Source organism: Lissotriton vulgaris, chromosome 1_1 (genome assembly GCF_964263255.1).
Source record: "Lissotriton vulgaris chromosome 1_1, aLisVul1.2, whole genome shotgun sequence".
Classification (NCBI taxonomy): domain Eukaryota; kingdom Metazoa; phylum Chordata; class Amphibia; order Caudata; family Salamandridae; genus Lissotriton; species Lissotriton vulgaris.
In genome coordinates, this window is record NC_141685.1 from 507937293 (window position 1) to 507958827 (window position 21535).

The 21535-nt window shown below is 43.7% G+C and overlaps 1 protein-coding gene across 7 annotated transcripts in view; it reads right to left on the bottom strand.

Moving 5' to 3' along the window:
• The window catches only part of SLC44A5 (solute carrier family 44 member 5), a 776473-nt gene that overhangs the window by 195694 nt on the left and 559244 nt on the right, over window positions 1-21535 (bottom strand). For 4 of the 7 annotated variants that reach the window (XM_086953875.1, XM_086953876.1, XM_086953878.1 and 1 more), the window contains exons 7-9: window positions 9100-9160; window positions 7468-7591; window positions 1895-1927 (exon numbers count right to left, since the gene is read on the bottom strand). In XM_086953875.1, the coding sequence (XP_086810001.1) occupies window positions 1895-1927; window positions 7468-7591; window positions 9100-9160 (218 nt within the window). The remainder of the gene's footprint in view (window positions 1-1894; window positions 1928-7467; window positions 7592-9099; window positions 9161-21535) is intronic. The other 3 variants (XM_086953881.1, XM_086953880.1, XM_086953879.1) reach the window with 1 other exon arrangement.

Sequence of the window (21535 nt, forward strand, 5' to 3'; positions counted from 1 at the left end):
TTTTTTTGCTTGACCAAGGTTCTGCGTTGTCTGGGTCTGATTTCACTCCGAGCCTGACGTTGTGCACCTTGCAGTCGACGCTGTACTTTGGGATTTCTTTGATCTTGACGTTGTGATAACTCCCGTTGGGGTTATCTGTTGCCAAAGACAGCTTTTAAGTGAATAACCTATTTTCTAACTATTCCTACCATCTTGAAGAATTATTATTGATTACAGTATTGTGGATTTTTGTTTTTTATGGTTTTGAGATCGTTCTATATAAAGAATACTTATTTTTATAAAACCTGTGTGGTGTCCATCTGTAGTGTTTCCATTGTATTACTGTATGTGTTCACAAATGCTTAACAGACTGCCTCTGAGATTAGCCTGGCTGCTCATGCCAAGCTACCAAGGTGGTGAGCAGGGGTTATCCAGGAGAGTAATCCCCTTTCCCTGACTAGAAGCAGGTCCCTATTTGGTCAAAGGTACCTACCTCTGCCAACTACAGACCCCCAGTTACAACACTAAATAAGAGAAACTGACCTCCAAGACCTCAACCTGTTTCTATGTAATGGATCACAAATCATATCCTAGAGTGTTCCAGAAGATAACCTGTACTTAAAGTAGACAATACTGAGCCTGTAATTTACACAAACAGGAGTCAGCGTGTCCTCATGTACACAGGGGACCACCTGATCTTCCTCTATACTGTATTCAGCCAGATCTTCACACCTAAAGGGTACCACCTGATTCTCTTACAATCAGGAGGCATCCTGATGCTCATATGTACAAAATGCAATCTGACCTTCATACAACCTTACAGGAGCCAGTCTTATTTTAATATATATAGACGGCATCATTATTTTCAAGCATAAAGGAAGGGAGCCTGGTCGCCACACATATCGAATCGCTCAGATCTTTGTACGTACGTGATGCATTCTGATCTTTATACATACAGGAGGAGGCTGATCTTCGTACATACTTTAGCAGAGGGTACAAGCAAAACAAAACACAGATTTAATGATAAAAAGTTTTACCAAATATTTCAGCAAGTGGACTGAATTTCATTAAATAAAGATGCATGTGACCTAGGGAATGCAGCAGAACACACACTGGTTCATCTCTAAAACAGAGCAATACCTTTTTGTTGATAAAACGTTTGTTCTGGTGCAGAAATGTGCAATAATGTGTAATACTATTGGATCTTTGGCTTTTTATAGATGACAAAGAGTCTCACCAACAAAAACGTGTAAATCAAATTAGGAAATTAAATGTAACCTGTCAGTCAACATTGTTATTTAACAGTCTATAAATCCCACTTGAATGTCAGTACTGAAATCTTTGAAGTTTCAAGTGGTTTAGTTTAAGTTCAATGTGTCTGAAAAAAAATATTTGGGCCCTAATGCAGACGGGGCCTCACAATCCTGTGTATGTCCAAAATGGGATTGTAATTTCCTCCCACACTGTGCAGCACATGCACTGTTTCTGTATCTCAAATGGGGGAATAACACGTGATATTGATGTGTTCTTCCCCATTCCCAGGTGTCGAACTTAAAACTGGGTGAATATTTTGCACTGCTAATTTCCAACCTTGCACAATCCCAAATTAGCAGGTAATACAAGCTGCACCAGATTCTTACAGTTTAGCTGTGTATTTTCCTGCTGGGCAAAGCTGCCTCTAGTTCATTTTGGAAAGTCTAATGTTAGGTGTGAAAAACAAAAAATAACTTACAGAATGACCTTCAAAGCAATAGGTGAAGTTGGAAGAAAGTGTGTTGCACACTTCTGCCCTGGACAATTCTGTGTATGGATGAAATACGAAATGTGCTCTTTTACAGATATTGCTCTGTTTTAGCTGAACTTCGGCAAGCATTTCTAGCAAACAGCCATTCATTTGCACTAATGAACTTGAAACCTTTTAGTTGAACGATGGACTGCAGTAACACGGCTAAAAAAATAAAATAGATTGTTGATAAAACACCAGATTTTATATTATACATGCATTTGCAACACTGACCTGTGTACAACCAAACTAAGAACATTTTATCAACAACTCCTTTCATAGTTAATGCTCACTTTCTTCAATGGGTCTTGATACCTTTTATTTAGCATAACCCCTTCGAAGTTCATGACGAGCTCCGCTCGTCATGAGTTACGGTTCTCGTACGCTCATGACGAGCTGAGCTCGTCATGTAACGCGGGTTTTTTAAAAAGTCAGCGCACAGCGGGAAAAGCCGCCGCGCGCATGGTGTTAAGTAACCATAATTTGGTGCAAAGGTACAATCCAAACGCTTTAAAAGTCCTACCATGCTATTCTGATAGCAAACCGCATGAACACAACTGATCATGGACAAAAACTGAAATCTTGTTTTTCCCTCAGAACTAATTGCTTTTTTCTGGCATCCCTTCTTAGCACTAAGACACCCTACTGCAGGGTAATAAACACTCTAAATATCATTAATTCACACAATTACAAGAAACATCTTGCATTACAATCTTACATTTTCTTAATTATTGTTGTAGATTTGAAATTGAAATTTTTAATTTTTATTGATCTCTAAAGAGATTTAGATTATGCTTAAATAATATAAACAAATGATTCCGATCCACAGTACCAGGATATTAAAAATGCAATGTGAACAAAAGAGTTTATTATTCATAGTTTGAACATCTCTAAAACAATGGAAGAAATGCTTTGAAAACTTTATAACATACAAATTCATCTGGTGAGGCTCTTATTAACTCAATCCAATCAATTGTTCTAGATATATTATATTTAGTGCAAATAGGTTTTAAATATCGGGAGCGTGCATCGACCAAGGAGCTATTTGGACAAATCTTGAATGCCTCTACTACACAGATCTTTTAGTGGTAATGTCCTCAATCTTAACATCAGGATGCAATTCCTAACCTAATGGTCTAGTGTGAATCGCAGGTATTTTGGGGTCTCTTTATACTCCACGCTGGCTAGTGAGAGCTTATAGTGGGATAACTGTTGACAACAAAGCTTATCCATTTCATAGCTCAATCTTGGAGTAGATTTTTTCAAAAAGAACTTCAGGAGTACTGGAGACCAAATTTGTAAATGTTTTCTAGAGCATTGGAAGTGATCCAAAGCAATCTCTAGATTTTCTTTAAAAGTATTTTTTCCTGAATCAACCTTAAAAGTTTCATGGTATAAAAGCGCTCTTAATGTACCTTCAGGTGCATGCAGTAAGTTATAGGCCCATCTGACAAGATGCCAGGGCAGGGCAATCACTATCCCTAATTCCAGTCGAAATGCATGAACAGGTGTAGCTGGACTTGTAGTAGTGAGCATACGTAAGAGTTTTCCCTCTTTAAGGTTTTTTTATAGTTATTACTATTGTTGTAGTAACGTTGCTTTTCTGTGTGACCTCCCCAGATGTTTCACCTTTCACATGTTTTGCCCCTCAAAACAAGAGCTGTAATTCGCTAAACGCAACTGGTTTACTAATTTTCAGTAAGACCACAGTAAATTGGCACAGGATCTGCATGAGTGGCATGCAAACTGAAATGTCACATGTGGGCTGCAGTATACATTTACACCACACACAAATATGACTGGAAAGATATATCCACTGTGAACTGGAGGGCTGCAGTCTGAAGCTCTGTAGTTGCTCTGCCATATATCATATCCTACTTATATACATCAGATAAGAAAGACATGTGTGGCTTTTTAGGCCCCAGGACCGACTGCCTTGTGTCTAAAAGTGAGACATGATAAATAATTAAAGAACGTATAACCACAAAGAGAGCAATGGAAAGGTAAAGTGACTTTTTTTTCGGAGATGCTTAGTTGCAAATAAAAGATTGATTATTGTATTTCTTACTTGATCCAAAGTTCACTTGCAGAGGTAGATTTATGATAACTTTAATGGAAAGTTAACTTTTAAAACAATGTTTGGTGTTGCTTGAAGGCTCCAGTAGTCCTTAATTCAGTTTTGTTTAGCTTTCCATCTGACAGCGATTAGACCTAGATGAGACGTGAAATCTACTTCAGCCAGTCTAACAATAGAACTACTTCTGACAGCAGGAACGATGGTAAAGGGGTAATGATTAGACAATTATCTGTGTATGTGCCACTTGGGAGTAGATATGAACAGGAAGCCAAAATAGAGCCTATTCTCCCCCTATCAGAAGGGATAAATGAGCTATTCCTACATCAGGAAGAGGGGTGGCTCCTCACTTCCACTGGAGAGGACCTGACAGGACTAGCGCTTGAAGAGGGGAACCTTACTACTGCCATCTTAGTCAAATGCTTCTGAGATAGTTTCCAGGCAAGCACCAATAGTGCACTGAATAATATGACATCACAGAAACAGCTTTTCAGACCATTTCTGTACCTTGGAAGGAAGTAGAATTATGTCAGACCTGCCTGTGAAGGAATCTGGAATGTATACGGCTCCCCGCCTGAACGCAGGGACAGGAAGTACTCTTCAAGGGTCACGTGGTTCACCTCCATTATTATTACATTATTAGGTAAGGGACATAAAAGGCTGAATAAGGGCTCCATTGTGTATAGAAGAATTCAATTTAAAAGCATTCACCTGGCTACCCAATAGGCTTCCCAACTCTAAAAGGTCTGACGAACTCCTAGAAAATCATGATTACACAAACAGGTATTTTTTAAGCTGTTATCTGAAACTGAGTAAATTGTCACTCTCCCTGAGCACCAGAGGAAGGGAATTCCATCATAGAACCAGCTGCCTAGTTGGGAGTGAAATTAACTTGACCCTGTGGAAGCCCTGGCTTGCGGCCTGTGCTTAAGAGCTTTCACTGGTAGCTTGGGGGAGACTGAGGAATCTTTTCTGTGTCTACAGTTAATTAGAACTCTAGACTCTATCAGGAAGGCTTTCCCACACTTGGAGCTGTGCAGCTCACTATATGAGTAAGAGAAGACAGAAAGCATTTGAGAGTGCTGGTCGGCAAGGCAACTCACCCTTTCTTTGCCCTCCTGTCCTCTGAAAAACAAAACAGTTTGCTGGTAATATTTGCTTGATTTTGAATTTAAAAAAAAGAGCAGCCTTCAGTGGCGGATGTGTACTGCACACAGACTAAAGTTTACTTTCAGAACAACTCACTTTAATTTGCTTATCCACCTTACGCTCTTTAAAGAAATGTCTTTGTTTTTTTCTGGATTTGGTGAAAGTGGATTGGTAATTTTAGCGTGCTGTTTATTGACTTCAATGTTGTTTGTTAATGCTTGAGCCAACTATGAATTTCTGTCTGAAACGTGTGCTGCTCGTACCATGGCCAAAAGCATAGAGTTTTCTCAGTAAACTGTGTTCAAACTAACCCTGGGCGTAGTTCGCATAGTAGTGCTATGCGTAGCTACGCGAAGTGCACTTCGCACTATGCAAGCTACGAGTAGCTACGCGAACTGCGTAGTGTGGTAGGGAAAATGCTGTTTGCACTGATTGCACAGTGCCGGATGCTTGTCCGCACAGTGCAATCATTGCAAACGCATCTTGCACAGTGCAATCGGTTGTTTTCTGCCACTCAAGTAGATTTATACTCGAGCGGCAGCTTTCTCAACGTGGACTGATAGTTTCTCATCACGAGCTATCGCGCGTGGTCGCGAGTATACGCGACCACTCGCAATCAGAAACCTGACCTCCCCACGTTGAGAATTTCGCCGGGAGGTATATTTTCCACGCTCGCGATCGACAACTTGGTGTTGCTGATAGCAAACGAGGAAAAAGTCTTGCCGGGATGTTGATTTTGCCCCCTCGCGGCCGCCAACTTAATGTTGAGGACCGCGAGCAAGCAAAAAATGCCCAATACGCTATGCGTTTTTGCACAGTGCTACATGCAATTCACGTAGCGAGTAGTAGCGCAAACTACGCACGCTTCTCGAGCGTAGTGTAGTCCTACGCCCAGGGTTAGTTCTAACCTATTATGTTGGTGTTGCAAGACCAACCAAAACTATTAATTAATCACAATGTCTCTCAAGTGTTGTAAAATAAGACACATGGAAGGTGAATGTTTGAAAGCTCTAAACGGGGTCCCGATCCCTTATTGGCCGTATATTGAGCTAAAGCCTTCTTGGTTGCTTGCCCTTGACAGGGGGAAACCCCTATTCCCCTAATGTGAGTAGGGTTTAGAACAGGATTGTCTGGGTAAGATTTGTATTCTACATAATTAATGGAAAAATTCCAATCACATATTGGCTTGTTTCTGTTGCTTTTATATAATGGGTTATTATCGACCGATTGCAGAGACGCCGAAATAAAGAGAATCCTAAGGAATCTTCTGAAAATGATGTGCTGACCCAGAATATGTATTTTCCCAACTGCCTTGAGGAAGCACTGGGCCGGATGGCCATGTAAAGGGGTGAAACATGTGTTGGCTGTTCTCTCACTCACTATCACGGATATAATGACTAATCCATTATATATAAGCAACAGAAACAAACTAATGTGTGATTGGAATTTTTCCATTAATTATATAGAATACAAATCTTGCCCAGGCAATCCTGCTCTGAAGACAGAAACATGGTTATTGAGGTCCAGAATGACTACAAAGCAGAGAAGCACAAACTACTGAATAAATAAAAATTTGCAAATGTTAATATTTAACAATGTTTTAAAAAAGGATTAAGACACCAGGCCTGTGGTTGGCTGCAGGGTCTCTTGGGATGCACAAGTGTTTAGACACAGGGAATGCACCCAACCCACAGCAACCATGGCAGAAGGCCATCCGTCACAGGGGCTGGATGGAGGGGCAGTTAGATGCAATCTGTACATGACAGGGATAGGATGCATGTGTGAGTGAATGCAGGTACTGGCCACAGGCTACACCCTACATCTACCCCTAGAACGCATGGAAGAAAAGAGTGCGTCAGGGACTTGCTCTGGCACTTTGAATAATTAGCTCCTTTACAAACCCTCACAATGTATCCTCTATATAGGACCTTGTAATTTATATAATACACACTCTGGGTCCCATACCACATGTACATTTTATTAACAGTAATTACTCTCTTTAGTTTATCTATTTACTCCATGTCTTAATGTCCTATTTTAATTTACCTAATCTCTGTTAAATATAACCATTAACATGTCTTATAATCATATTTGTTTCATACTCCGGCCCCTTTCTATTCTTTGCACTACTTGTATTTAACTGCACATTTCAGTGATTAATGTTCATTTTATTTTATCTAGCTGTTATTTAAAAATTCCTTACATGTTCATATTCCCTGTTTTGTGTACATTTCTGTGGAATGTTTGACTTACTTTAAAAATAACTACTCTCTGTGCATATATGTATTAATGTTGTCTGTCAAATTATTAGCGTCAATATATTTTTGATTCTTGATTCACAATGTATTCCACATTGCACTGAGAGTTGTCCTATAGAAAATACATAAATAAATCATGTATATTGGTTACAATCTTCATTGTTTGTGTGTGTACAGATATTGAGGTTAAACGTACATGTAATAAACGAAGACACAAAACCTACTTAGCAGCCTCCCTGAGATCAGTGACATTCCTCATCTTCCCGCTCCCATCTTTGAAGGTTGTTTTGTTTCCTACAGTCAGCACTCCATTCCTCGTTGTAAAATCTGGAAAGCATCTTTTTAGAACTGTTGAAAGAAATCAAAAATCAATATAATCAAAAGTCACCATAAAGTCTGAAAATATGAACCCCTCCCCTACTGGTGACGGAACCACTCCGTCATCAGCCGCGGCAGCGCTGTGCTGATGACGGAGCGATTCCGTTAAGGCCAGCTTGGCACGCCTGCGCGGCATGGATTCCGCGCCTGCGCTGAGCGTTCCATTGAGCGGGCGGGGCCGTGACGGAACTGCTCCATCATGAGCACAGCGCAACCAGGGCTGGTGACGGAGCGGTTCCGTCACCAGCATGGGCGTGCCTCGCGGTCCCCCCCGCCCCCTTAGCACTGCGGCGGAATAGCCGCCGCAGTGAAGGGGTTAAAAGAGGATCTCGGGAGAAGCAGATGTTCTGAAAATGGAATAAGCTTATTTTGTACAACTGCAAAACGCTGTGGTTTTTATTTGAATAACTGTTCATATTGGAGCAGGTCCAAGGCTGAATTGCATATGAATGAATGAATGAATGAATAAAGTTATAAAACGCACGTATGTCACGGCACAGAGAACCAAATGATGGGCTGGAATGCGGCACACATTAATCCCCAGAGGCTGAGATTATTCCAAGAGTTCAACATTTTGGGGCTTATTTACAAGCCCCTTGCGCCACCCGTACGTCACTTTTCCCGTGCTAAAATGACGCAAAAGTGGCGCAAAAGGCTTGTAAATAAGCCCGTTTGTTTTTTGTTTTTCCTCGGCGTGGCGTCAGGCCTGCACATCTCCTGGCCATGTTTGTCCGAGGAACACCAGAAGATTCAAGTTTTCCCTCAAATTCATATTCCTGATTCCCTGAGTTACTCCTTTTACCAAATGAATCAGGATTTTCTCCACACTCGTAATGAAGGGTTAAGTCATAGTTTGCAGTTCACAGTTGCACAAAACTTTAATTAATTACATTTTACCAACAAAAATGAATAATACATAATATAATGCATTTTGATGACAACATCAAGAAACGTGTTATGTACCAGCACAAATGCAAACTCTGCAGATAGAAAAGGTGTACTCTATCCGGGACAAGGTAGTTAGAGAGATCATTGGCTCTGCAACCTCTGGAGAACTCTAAATATTGCACAAGAAAATCACACTACTGATGGTTTACTGAATTTCATGGCAACCTGTGGGCGGTTCTGTTTATGTTCTTATCAGATGTTTTTCCATGGTTCTTTTATTGTGTTCATATTTTGTAATTGTATCTTCGTTCATAGAAGTCTGACTTTGTATTGGAAATAATGAAAAACAAAAAAGATAACCACAATTTCTACATGAAAAAGTTTATAGCGGTGGCAGGTCATGCAAAGCAGGTTATTGAACATTTTCAAGGCTCAAAAGAAATAGTCATGATTTCAATGTATCAACAAAGCAAGTACACAAATATTAGTGTAAATGACTAGTTTATGTCGTACCTAATACATTGGTATTAAGTATTTTAAGCACATAAGTAGTTAATATAATTGTCCAATCAATAAAAAAAATCACTCACAAGGCCTGCTCGGAATTATCATCGAGGGACAATCTTCATCACGAAGAACCTCTGTAATTCGCTAAAATAAATAGAAACATTAAGTTAGTTCAAAAGTCATTGCAAGTACAAGATGTAAATGTTGTTCGAAATGAAATCTCTTTAAATTCAATGTTGAAACAATATATATTGAACATTGAATGGTGTTGTTCCCTTCTAGAAATCATGACACAAATTTACTTTGGGTCGTGCAAGGTGACGCAAGGCAGTCTATACCTATTTAGGATGTAGAAACCCACTCAAGGTCTGATTTGCGTGGCCTTTTGTGGCTCTGTAAACAAACGTAATGCAATGCAGCAACTTGCACTGCATTGCATTGCAGAGTTCGGTGTTCCATGGGTGGAACAAGGGCATTCCCGTGCATCCACCCATGGATTTCACGCAACTCCAGATTTACTAAAGTTTGTAAAGCTGGAATTGCTTGAAATCGGTACACCTACCATAGAGAGCCGTAATCAGGATTAATATGTTTTTTCTCCTTGTTACTTCCTCTTTCTAAGTGTGATGTATTCTGCATCGTGGATAGAAAGAAGAATATGCCCTCTTTGGATTGTTTTTGTGCACAAAGGATTCCCTTCCTGCAGAAACAATCCTGCCCATAACGCAGGCACCCTTGCACCATCTTAGTAGATATGCTTTTTTCAGTTTTCTCCATTCATTCCATACAGCAACTTTGTTTGATGCATGAACGTTTGATAAATGTGCCTCATATTTTTAATGGTGTCACTCTTTATTTGGGGCATATGTAAGGACATTGATTTTATCAAATAATGACATATTTCTGTTCCACAAACCATTCCACTATTGAACACTAAGAACCATGGATACAGTGAGCACAAGTACTTGGCAAGGCATAGCAGACAGTTTGGGGGAGAAAAGTTGTCTAGTTGCTGGAAAGTGTTGACCTTGTCTGTAAGCAATTGGGTTATTGGTTGAGAGAGGTAGTAGCCCTATTCAAGTAACAATTAATAAACACAATCCTTGTGAAGATGAACCACAAAAGTCACTTAGGGGCATATGAGCAAGAACCTCGTTAAAATTATCGCAGTTTTAGTGGCAGGAAACTGCAGCTAAAACGGCGATAATGGGCTTGCTAATATGCGTTATAGAATTCCAATAGAAGCCCAGGTTAGATGTCCTGCACATCTAACCTGGGCTTCTATTGGAATTCTATAACGCATATTAGCAAGCCCATTATCGCCCTTTTAGCAGCAGTTTCCTGCCGCTAAAACTGCGATAATTTTAACGAGGTTCTTGCTAATATGCCCCTAAATTAGCATGGACGTAACCAGCGGTGGCCGGCATTGCTTGCGTTTGGGGGTGTAGGTGCGGGATTCGTGAGAGGGGCGACAGGTGGTGGGGGTCACAGGTGGTGTCGCGCAAGGGTGGGGACAAAATAGTTTAAAAAAAATCTAAACTTACCTCAAGGCCGAGCCCAGCATCTTCTCTGCTCCTGATCTCCTGCCTCTGACAGGAACAGGAAGCAGGCAGCCAGGCTACCTGCATGTAGAACAGGGAGGTGCACATGACTGGCCAAAGAGGGCCGACCAAACAGTCACTGCGCTCTTTGGAGTGGGCAAACCACTCTTCCCCTGCCCAGCTCCGGGAGCAGAGCAGGCCCGCCACTACCCGCCCGCCGCAAAGCAGTAGGACACGTCAGGAAGCATAAAATGATAATAATTTGAAGTTATTATCATTTTATGTTTCTCTTCTTCTCAATGCCTAAAAGCAGTGGGGCGACGCTCCTGCGCCATAGCGGAGGAGCCGCCCCTGGGCTTAACCCTCTGGTAGCTTGGTACAAAGCAGGCAGATGTAACTCAGAGTCAATCTGTAAAGTATTTAAACAGCAAACAAACAATAATAAAGTGCAAACGTCACACCAATAAAATCCTAAACCGATTTAGAAACAAATAGAGTGAATGATAATAAATAAAATTAAAGCACAATTATTGAAGATATGAGTTTTTAAAGTTTTAGGTGAAAATAGCGCCAAGAAGCACAAATCGCTGGTTATCTGGCAGAGCTGGACCAGGGAAGTTCAGGCCGACAGCGATGGAGCACTGGCCGGATACAGGGCCCAGGTTAGTCTAGCTGAAAAGTTACCTTCTTAAGTGTGGAGCAAAGGATGCTGTTTGTGTTGAAGGGAAGAAGCTGTCGGCATGAGGAGCAGGTCTAAAGTCATGGGCAGTCTTTGCTGTAAAGCGAAGAGCTGGTAGTCACTGGGGCTTTGCATTGTTTGATTATTGTGGCTAGTTACTGTCATCATGAAGAGCAGGTCCTGCTGGAGCTTCGCATTGATGGCCATTGTGAGTGGTTCATTATTGTTGCAAAAATTCACTTTGCAGTTGTGAGGAGCCCAAACTTCTACCTTTTTACCTTTCCTTCAGGATGAGTTCTCATTGATGCCAGCCAAGGGTCCAGGATGTGGGGGGCACCTTTTGGGAATCAGGACTCACTCAAGCAGAGGCCAGCAGGAGGCCTCAGGCAGGTCCAGTAGGTGCTGGTCTGCTGGGCTGATGTAGGTAGACCTATGGAAGCTTTGTGTGACTGATAGCTCCAACAGGAGGTCAGCCAACTGACCTTTGGAGTCACTCCGGGTAGCTTTGGTTCAAGGCAAGCAGGTCCAATCATTCTTCAGTCATCAGGGCAGTACCTCTTCCTCAGAAACCATGGCAGTGCTTCTAAATATTCCAAAGGCCCAGGACTGTTCGGATTAGAGGCTCTGAAGATGTAACTTTTATACCTTGTTCAAGCCTTTGTCTACTTGCTGGTATTCATGCGGTCACAACCTCAGTAGTGTAGTGCTTCGAAGGATACAACATCTCCAACTGCTTAAAAGGGAGATCTTTTGCAGAGACATGTGGTCCCCTGCTAGACTAAGAGTGACAATTATGGGGGAGCTTTATGATATTTCCTAGGTATCTGTGGCACATGAGCTCCTGCAAACACATGGTGGCCCTGTTCCTGAGGGGACAGTGGATGCCACATAGTGACCATTGTGAGTCTTTTATTCAGGGTGCCTGTTATATTGGGCTTACCCGATGTACATTCTTTCTCTAGGTTGCAGGGGGTTATTGGTTGTGAGTATTTTGTAGTTAATTATGGAACCTTCCCTTTGTGTGCATTGGCTTCACTATAGTGTTTTGGCTATGGAAGTTAAGTTCCTACAGTAGTATTACATATTGATGTTTTCCCTTTTTTCCCTCTCTTCCCATGTCAGGGGTCCGATATGATACTCGGAAATCTTGGTTTTTGTTGAGTCTCGTACATGGTGGCATTAACATTTTTTAAATGCTTTCCTTCAGGACTTAGCAATGTCTACTGCATGATAAATTGGTGTTACTGTGGAACATGCCAATGGGGCAATGCATTTTATTACTATTGTTCAATAAAAAAAAATTGAGCTTAAAATGAAATAGATTAACAAAATACTGTTAACCACGAGATAGCGAATAAATAAGAAAGGAGATTACTGCATTTCTGTCATTGACAAAGGATTTTTTTTAAAAGATGACTTTGGGAAGGTGAATGGATGGGGACGTGCAAAAAAAATGTCGGCTAGAGCTATGTAGCCTGAAGGTCCCTGAACATATAGAAACATGGGGCCTCATTTATGAGGCCGTGCGTCACTTTTACGCCGCCGGTGCGTCACTTTTTGTGATGCACCAGCAGCATAAAAAATGTGTCTTGTTGCACTATATTTACAAAGTGACGCATCTAGGTAGATGCGTCACTTTGTAAATCCCTGCGCTGCATTATTCCTACGCCAGGTATAATGTATGAGGGGGGCGTTCTGATGCAAGAAATGGTCATAGAAGTGACGCAGTGAAATCTATAAGATTTCACTGCACCACTTCTAGGACACAAATCCGTCAAATTCTTACGCCTGCCTCACAGCAGGCATACAATTGACGCAGGCCCTTTAACATGGGGCTTGCCCTATATGAAAAGACACATTGCTGGAGTTGCGTCACTTTTGTAACACACTGCAGCAATGCGTCACTTTTGTGCCATACAGATACATCAGAAATACTGACTATCCTGTAACTCCTTGCACCATGATGCGTCATACTGTGAATATGACGCATCATTGGTGTCGCAAGGAGGGCGCATTGAAAAGTGACGCATCGCTGTTTTCAAGCAGCGATGTGTCACTTTTCATAAATGAGGCCCAAGGTATATATGTTATATGTGATGATATAGGTGGGTTGGAACTTACTCGAGGACGACCAAACTGTGTGACCACATGCTTGAACTGTATCACCAGCAACTAAGCCACAAGGGCTGCCAACCCCAGATGGAGAACGCAAATACCAATACAAATATTTTTATTAAAACAAACAAAACAAAAAAACAAATTCATGGTATAATTTTCAAAAACATTTGCACCAATGTTGTGTGGCAGTTAGGGTACACAATGAGGTTTTGAAGTGGGAGTGAATTCACAACTGAAAGTAACAGCCAGTAATGCCCATGCTGGTAAACCTAAATAAGGACAATATTAATTATTGCTTTTAAACACACTTGGGATGTTAGCAGAGAAATGTAATATCTAGGATCTGTGCATACGTACAAGTCAGCACCTATGTGAGAAATAGCTAATCAATTAGTTGACTTCCAGCGTCATACAAGCCCTCACTTATAAGAGTTTTTACTCTGTTGACCAACAATATGTTTACTGTGTGCAGTCTGTGAACTGCCATGTCAAACTGGCCAGCGTCAGTGTACCCACTGACCAGGCCTAACCCTTCCCTTTCTGTACACATTGGACACCCCTATGGAAGGCCCAGGGTACCCCCCCTGGGCAGGGTGCAGTGTGTGTGAGAGGTAGAGCATGTATTAGTGTGGGTGACATGCTCTGGTAGTGAATTACAGCCATTTTTGTTTTTCACTGCTGCAAGGCTATCTTGCCCATAGGCTATCATGGGGAATGCTGGCTACAGTGGTTACCTGCATATCTTCCCATAGGAGCAAGATAGGACATAAAAGTCTGGTATCCCTGAACTCAGAATTTAATAACACATCTTTTAGAAAAGGTGGTTTTTAAATCCTGTGTTTGAGAACAGCACTTTTAGAAAGTCGCTGTTCTCTTGTCTGACCTTTCTGTGTGCCTTGGTCTGTTTGTGAATTGACTGTCTGGTTTGTGAGTGACAGGGCTGGGGGATTCCAGGAGACACAATGAGTCCGTCCAGTGGTGAATAGAGAGATCTGCATCTAGATGGGAGGGAGGAGTTGCACCTGGGACCTGAATAGGACTGTGCCTGCCCCCCACAGTGCTGGCTCCACCCCCTGTGGTGTGCCTGATGTCTCTGCCCTGCACTGTGAAAGGAGAGAAGGAATCATGTCAACAATGTGCTCCAGGGCTGTGCTTTCCCTCCACAATGCCGGTTCCACCTCCTGTGGGGTGTCTGATGTCTCTGCTCTGCACTCTGAAAGGAAAGGAGAAGCCAGGAAAACAAAGTGCTCAAGGAACACCCAGAACAGGTTTAGACCGGGCTCAGAGCCCTCCTGCACAAAGGGAACCTCTGCCAAGGAGAAAGCTGGTAGACTGAAGAAGGAAGACTGTCCTGCTGTTGCTTTGCTGGACTGACCTGCAGTGGCTTTGCTGCCAAGTAGAGGGGAAGGACTTTGCTTTGTGCTGTGTCCCCTTGCTTGAAGGAATCTCCAGGGACTGAAAAAGAGCTAGCTCCCTGTTAAGAAGTCCCAGGAACAAAAGGACTTCACCCCAGTTTCCCTGAACTCTACTGAGAGAGTTCTGTCCTTCCCAGAGTGCTTGGGCCAGTTGTGGTGCCTCTGGAAGTTGTACCTGTGTTGGGAAGCTGGAAACCCAGATATTAAGAACTTTCTGCAAAGTTTAACGCATCGCTCGCTTACGGAGCACATCCCCGTCAGTGCGAAATAGTTCCCAACGCCGCGAAGGCCGAGATCGTCGCAGCGCCTGTTGCCGCTGCCAGAGTAATCACATCCTTAGCTTGCAGGACGCACCAGTCTGGTACGGGAAGATTCCCATCACTGCGAACATCGTCGCAGAGCCTGTCGTCACTCGGTGAGATCGTCGCACCGCTTGCTTACGGACCGCATCACGTCTCTGCAAGAGTCGTCGCAGAGCCATCACATCAAGGGGCCGCGAGAGGAGAAGTTTGACACTGCGTCGCGCATCGCCGCCGCACCTGAGATCGTCGCCATCCTGAAGATCGTCGCATCGTACCTGTGCACCGGAATCCACGCAAAGTATCGCATCCCTCCCCATACCGATTGGAGTCATCGCAACACACCCGCTGCGTCCAGCGGTGTTGTTGCATCGCCTCCCCAGGGTCTCAGGAGTGACGCATCACTTGCTTTTCAACGCTGTAGCTTTCACTTGAAACTTTTGTCGCATCTAACGGTACTGTTGGCTAAAATGTGACGCAACTGTGGATTATTTTAACGCAACCTTAAGAACTCATTTGAAACCATATTCTTGAACTGTGTATGTTGGATTTTTGTCGGTTTGGTCTTGTGTAGTTTAGATTAAAATACCTTTATTTTTCTAAACTGTTGTGGAGTCAGTTTGCGGTGTTTTCACTGTGTTACTGTGAGTGTTGGTACAAATACTTAGCACATTGCTTTTGATAAGCCTGACTGCTCGTGCCAAGCTACCAAGGGGGTGAGCAGGGGTTATCTAAAGAGTGTTTCCTCCTTACCGTGACCACAAGCAAGGGTCCCTATTTTGACAGTGGTACCTACCTCTGCCAACTAGAGACCCCCAGTTCTAACACAGACCAATCTCCCTGCTACCCTACCCAACCAAAGTCCTGGAGAAGTTGATCAATTGGCACTTAGCCAGCCATCTTAATGAAACCCATTTTCTCAATGCCATTTAAACCACAGTATGAAAACTGTCCTCATCACCACTAGAGACAACATCTGCATGATCATGGACAGATGAGACACTGGAGCCCTTAACCTATTGGACGCCTTCAACACTGTATCTTACCTCATCCACATCAAAAGACTACATGAAACTGCCATCCAAGGACCAGCATTCAGCTGGATATGCTCCTTCCTGACTGACAATACCAAGTTGTTAGATTTGGGCGTCTCTAGTTGGCATAGGTAGGTACCTGTGACAAATAGGGACCCTTGCGTCTAGTCAGGGTAAGGGGGTACACTCCTAAAATAACCCCTGCTCACCACCTTTGGTAGCTTGGCATGAGCAGACAGGCTTATCTCAGAGGCAGTGTGTAAAGCATTTGTGAACACATACAGTAATCAAGTGGCAACACTACAGATGGACACCACACCATTTTTTTAATCAAAAATAAGCATTCTTTATATTGACTTATCACAAGACCACAAGCGACAAAAATCCACAATATTGTACTTGAAAAGGTAGGTTTAGCATAGTTCTCTTTAGTTCTTAAAATGTGACACTTTGAGTCAATGTACCTAAGATGCAACACGCAGGGCAATGAAAGTGTTGCAACGATGGAAATGCAGCAAAGATCTGGTGCAAAGAAATAAAGACGTCAAGTTCTTCCTGATGCAGCACGCTTCTCCAATTGTTGCTAGAAGTCTTGGCTCGATGCATCAGCTGCAGCGGTGACACCCTTGTTCAGTAATGCGACAACAGCAATTTGTTGAGACACTCTTCTCCGACGATGCAAGATGCTTTCACTCGATGCGACAACTGCAGCGGTGACACTCTTGTTCAGTGATGCGACAACAGCAGCTCTGATGGCGGCACTCTTCTCTGTGGATGCGAGGCGCTTCTTGTGATGCGGTGCAATGTGACAGCTACATCGGCAACATCCTTACTCAGTGATGCGACGGCAGCAACTGCGATGGCGACGCACTTCTTCCTTGTTGCGAGACGCTTCTCTTGATGCGGTACAGTGTGTCAGCTACAGCGGCAACATCCACGATGCGACGGTAGCAGCTGCAACGGCGACACGCTTCTTCAGGGTTGCAGACGTTTCTTGAGATGAGGTGCAATGCGTCAGCTACAGCGGCGACATCCACGAAGCGACGGCAGCGGCTGCCACGGCGATACGCTTCTCCCTCTTGAGTCGCACTTCCAGCTCCTTGGGACAAGCAGTTCCTCAGAAGGCCCTAAAACACCAGCAGGCACTTCCAAAGAACTCTGGGGGAGCTTGGTGTTGAAGTCTGTTGTCCCTGAGACTTCAGCAGAGGGCAAGCTCTTCTCTCAAGCCCTTGGAGATCCTTACAAGTTGAATAAAGCACACAAAGTCCTTTCTCCTTTCTTTGGCAGTCAGGCAACCACTGCAGGCCAATCCCCCAAGCAGTACTTCAGCTTAGGGATAGTCTCTCCTCAAAATCTTCAGGTTCCTCTCCTCAGCAAAGGTTTCTTCTTGTTGTCCAAAAATGATCTAAATTCTTGGGATCAGGATCCCAATACTTATACCCCAAAATCCTTTGTCCTTTGAGGGCAGAGGGGTCTTTGCCTAGTCCAAACCAGTTCTGGAGCACTCTGTTTACATGACTCCTCTTCTTTAACAGTGCAGGGCAGAGACATCAGATGCACCACAGGAGGTGGAGCCGGCATTGTGGAAGGCAGGCACAGCCCTATTCAGGTCCCAGGTGCAACTCCTCCCACCGAGCTACATGCAGATCTCTCTATTCAGCCCTGTGCTGACTCACCCTGTCTCCTGGAATCCCCCAGCCCCTGTCACTCAAACTCCAGACAAAGAATACACAACCTAGCAGAGGCAGGCTTGGATAGTTAAACAAGAAAATACCTACTTTCTAAAAGTGGTATTTTCAAACACAGAACGTAAAAACCAACTTCACTAAAAGATGTATTTTATCATTCTAAGTTCAGGCATACTAAACTCGAATTTCTATCTAGTTCCCTGAGTCAGTTAGGATCATAAAATGTAATAATCTAACTGCCCATTCTGGTCTATGGGGAATAGGTAGCCTTGCAATAGTGAAAAACGAAAATGGCTGTAATTCACTATTAGGACATGCCACACACATCAGGGCTAGTCCTGCCTTATACTTACAATGCACCCTGCCCTTGGGCCTACCATAAGTGTGTCTGATATGAAGAGAAGGGAAGGTTTAGGGACTGGTAAGTGGGTGCACTTGCCCAGTCAACATGGCAGTACCAGACTGCACACAGGCTCTGCAATGGCACACCTGAGACACACTTTTACAGGCTGCTTCTGTGGGTGGCACAACCAGTGCTGCAAGCCCACCAGCAGCATTTGGTTTACAAGTCCTGGGAATACTCAGTGCACTGAACTAGGGCCTGACAAGTAAACCAAATCAGCCAATCATGGAGTCACTAATCCATACATCAATCTACAATAGGGCGAGCATATGCACTTTATCACTGATCAGCAGTGGTAACGTGCCCAGAGTCATAAAACAGCCAACAACAGGTCAGAACAAATATAGGAGGAAGGCAAAGAGTTCAGGGAGGACCCTGCAAAAAGGGCCAAGTCCAACACAAGTCATTAAGCTTGGCCTGCTCAGACACCCACAACCTTATCTGTGGAGTATCGCAAGGCTCATCACCTAGCCTGACACTCTTTGAAACTTACATGATCCCACTCGCCAGCATAATTTGTGCCTATGGTATCAACCTCCTGTCCTACGCCGATGACACACAGCTGTTACTCTCCCTCTCAGAAAAATGGCCTAATACCTGGGCCAAGTTCGCTGCCATCATGACCAAAGTTGCTGACTTGATAAAAACCAACTACCTCAAACTGAACATCAACAATACATAAGTTGTGATTTTCAGCAAGAAATCACCACTATGTTACTCCACCTGGCCAGCAGCACACGGTACCACCCCCACCACCCACGCAAATTTTCTCAGTATAGATATTGACAACCATCTCACATTGACCATTCATGTCAATGCAGTAATCGCCTACTGCTTCCCCAACCTGAAAATGCTGAAGAAAATCTTTAAATGACTCCCCAATAGCACTCTCAGAACCATTACACAAGGCATCATCACAAGCAAATTAGCTACAGAAACCTGTATGCTGGAATCAGCACAAAACTAACTAGGCATCTCCAAAACCATACAGAACTCAGCAACCAAGATCACATTCAACCTACCAACTTCCACACACATCAACGCACACCTCAGGGAAGTCCATTTCCTTTCCATACACAAGATCTTTTCAAACTCATCTTACCCACCTTTAAAGCTTTATGCAACATATGCCTCAACAACCAGATCACGTTCCACAAACCCACCAAATACCCGTGCTCAGCAGGACTCCTGCTTGAACACATCACCCACATCCGCAGATCTAGATCCAGGCCTTCTCCTGCATTACTACTAAAGCCTGGAACCAGCTTCTGCTGCACATCAGAGCCACCTTTTCCAGTCTAGAATTCCACAAGAAGCTGAAGATGTGGCTTTTCGAATAGGTCTCACTGGCCTAGCCCTAGGCTAGACCAGGTTGCCCCTGCTTAAGTGACAGGATTCCCTCCCAAGTGATAGAGTCCTCTACAAATGTGCAGAATATAACATAACATAGTGGGGGTCCTACTCTGAAAGTCATTTATCGGACAGGTGAATCCCATTGTCAGTGTTCTCTAACCAGTTTGGAGCAGTTCCATTTCACAAGCACTTTCTTTTGAGTATGATCTGGCTCTCATAGCAGGAAGTGTTGATGCTCTCTATTAGACCAGGCATCTTTTAGCGTAATCTCCTCGGACCATTTTGGCTGTCAACCTCATGTTTGGACCTTGTTGTTGTTGGCTTAGTACTTTGAGCGCTTTTGACACTGTTATTCATTGCCAAAGCGATATGCTCATCATATGCATAGTGATGATTGGTGTATACATGATTAGCTGATTCGAGTTAGCTGTAAGGCCCTTGTCTACAGGTAAGACATGCACAACAGGGCAAGTACCTTGAATGCTCGTCCGTGGGCCTGCAGCACTGTTTGTGCCATCCACAGAGGTAGCTCATTGATCATGCCACAAGTTTTCCCTGGTGGGGCCTACGTGCGGAGGTTACTGCTACTCAGCTTGGCATTTAAAAAGCTATGTGCCAAGGTTCCGCATGTCTCTCGTCTCTCGCTATATCGTAGTTCTCCCTGGTGAAAGGGTGCAGTGTTGGGAAGAGGTAGGGCATATGCACATGTGTGTTACATGCAAGGATCATCACTGGCACTGGGTGGTTTGTTTGGTATGATGGGGCCTGTTTCTTGCATTGGATTAGCGTGGGGAAATGTAGGGAAAGGTTGTTGAGCAGTATCTCCTACGTTCAGAATAGTAGCAGTGTAGTGTTTGATACTGATGAGTTTGTAATGGTGAATCCTCTCCGGTAGTGTGAGTGGATCTGACATTAACGGTGTAGAAATGTCACTTTGGGAAAGTGTACATTCTGATGCTCATGGTTCACTGTGGCTGTCTCCATTTCACATCTGGGTTCTGAGGAGGACAGCTACATCTGTGCATTCCTGATTGAATGCCATAAACTAGGGGCTCAAGGAAAACTGCAGACTTTGAGGGGCCTCTCTGGGACAGTTAAGTGAGGGTGGAATTGGCACCTGCATTCCAAGGGGCAGGATCCTGGCCCCACTAAAGATACTGATCTAATTTCCCAGGGTAGGATGGCAGAGAGGACAACATTGTCCATTTCAAAAGTGGCCTTTGGAACTGATAGTATTTTCAATGGCCACTGGGGGTATAACTACTGGGGTGGTGGCCTCCGAAAGTAGAGACACTTTTGTATTTGGAACCATACTACACTGGTTTGACAATAGGACATCAACAAGAGCAATCATTAGGGCAGGAGGGACTGCATCTAGATTATCTGCAGACTTGTGGTGGCCAGGAGCTTGTCGTGCTTCAGGAAGTGGACTATCACTTGGTGGATTTGGCCTGGACATTGCTGGCCAGCGGCTAAGTGCTGGCCGAAGTGGCCCAGGTCTCTAAGTACTCTCCAAGGACCGGTTTGCTGGCCTCATGTCCATGAGATCCCAGGGACAAAAAGGATCTCCCCATTTCCATGAGATCATAATGACCCTGCAGGGTGCAGGGGAATTTGGTGGAAGTGATTGTCGGTTGGGACAAGCACCATCCTGGCATACACTGTCATCACACTGTGCAGAGAAGTGTACTCTGAATGATCAGCAGCCCACCTGAGGTACTGGGACAGGAGGAGTTCAAGGAGTATTGGGGGAAACTGGCTGAGTCCGAGGGAATTGAACTTGCAAACAGGGGACCTGTGCTAGCTTGTACTCCAGAATGTATTTTGTCAAAAGGTTATTGGGCACCTGTGCAAGGAACTGAGAATGTCTTTAACCTCCAGACCCCTCACCCTGGACCCACGCCACAATGTACTTTGTTGTAGAGAACATCATGACGCGGTCTGGCGGGTTTCGTTGTGACTTGCGGGCACCTACAGCTGGCTGTCGGG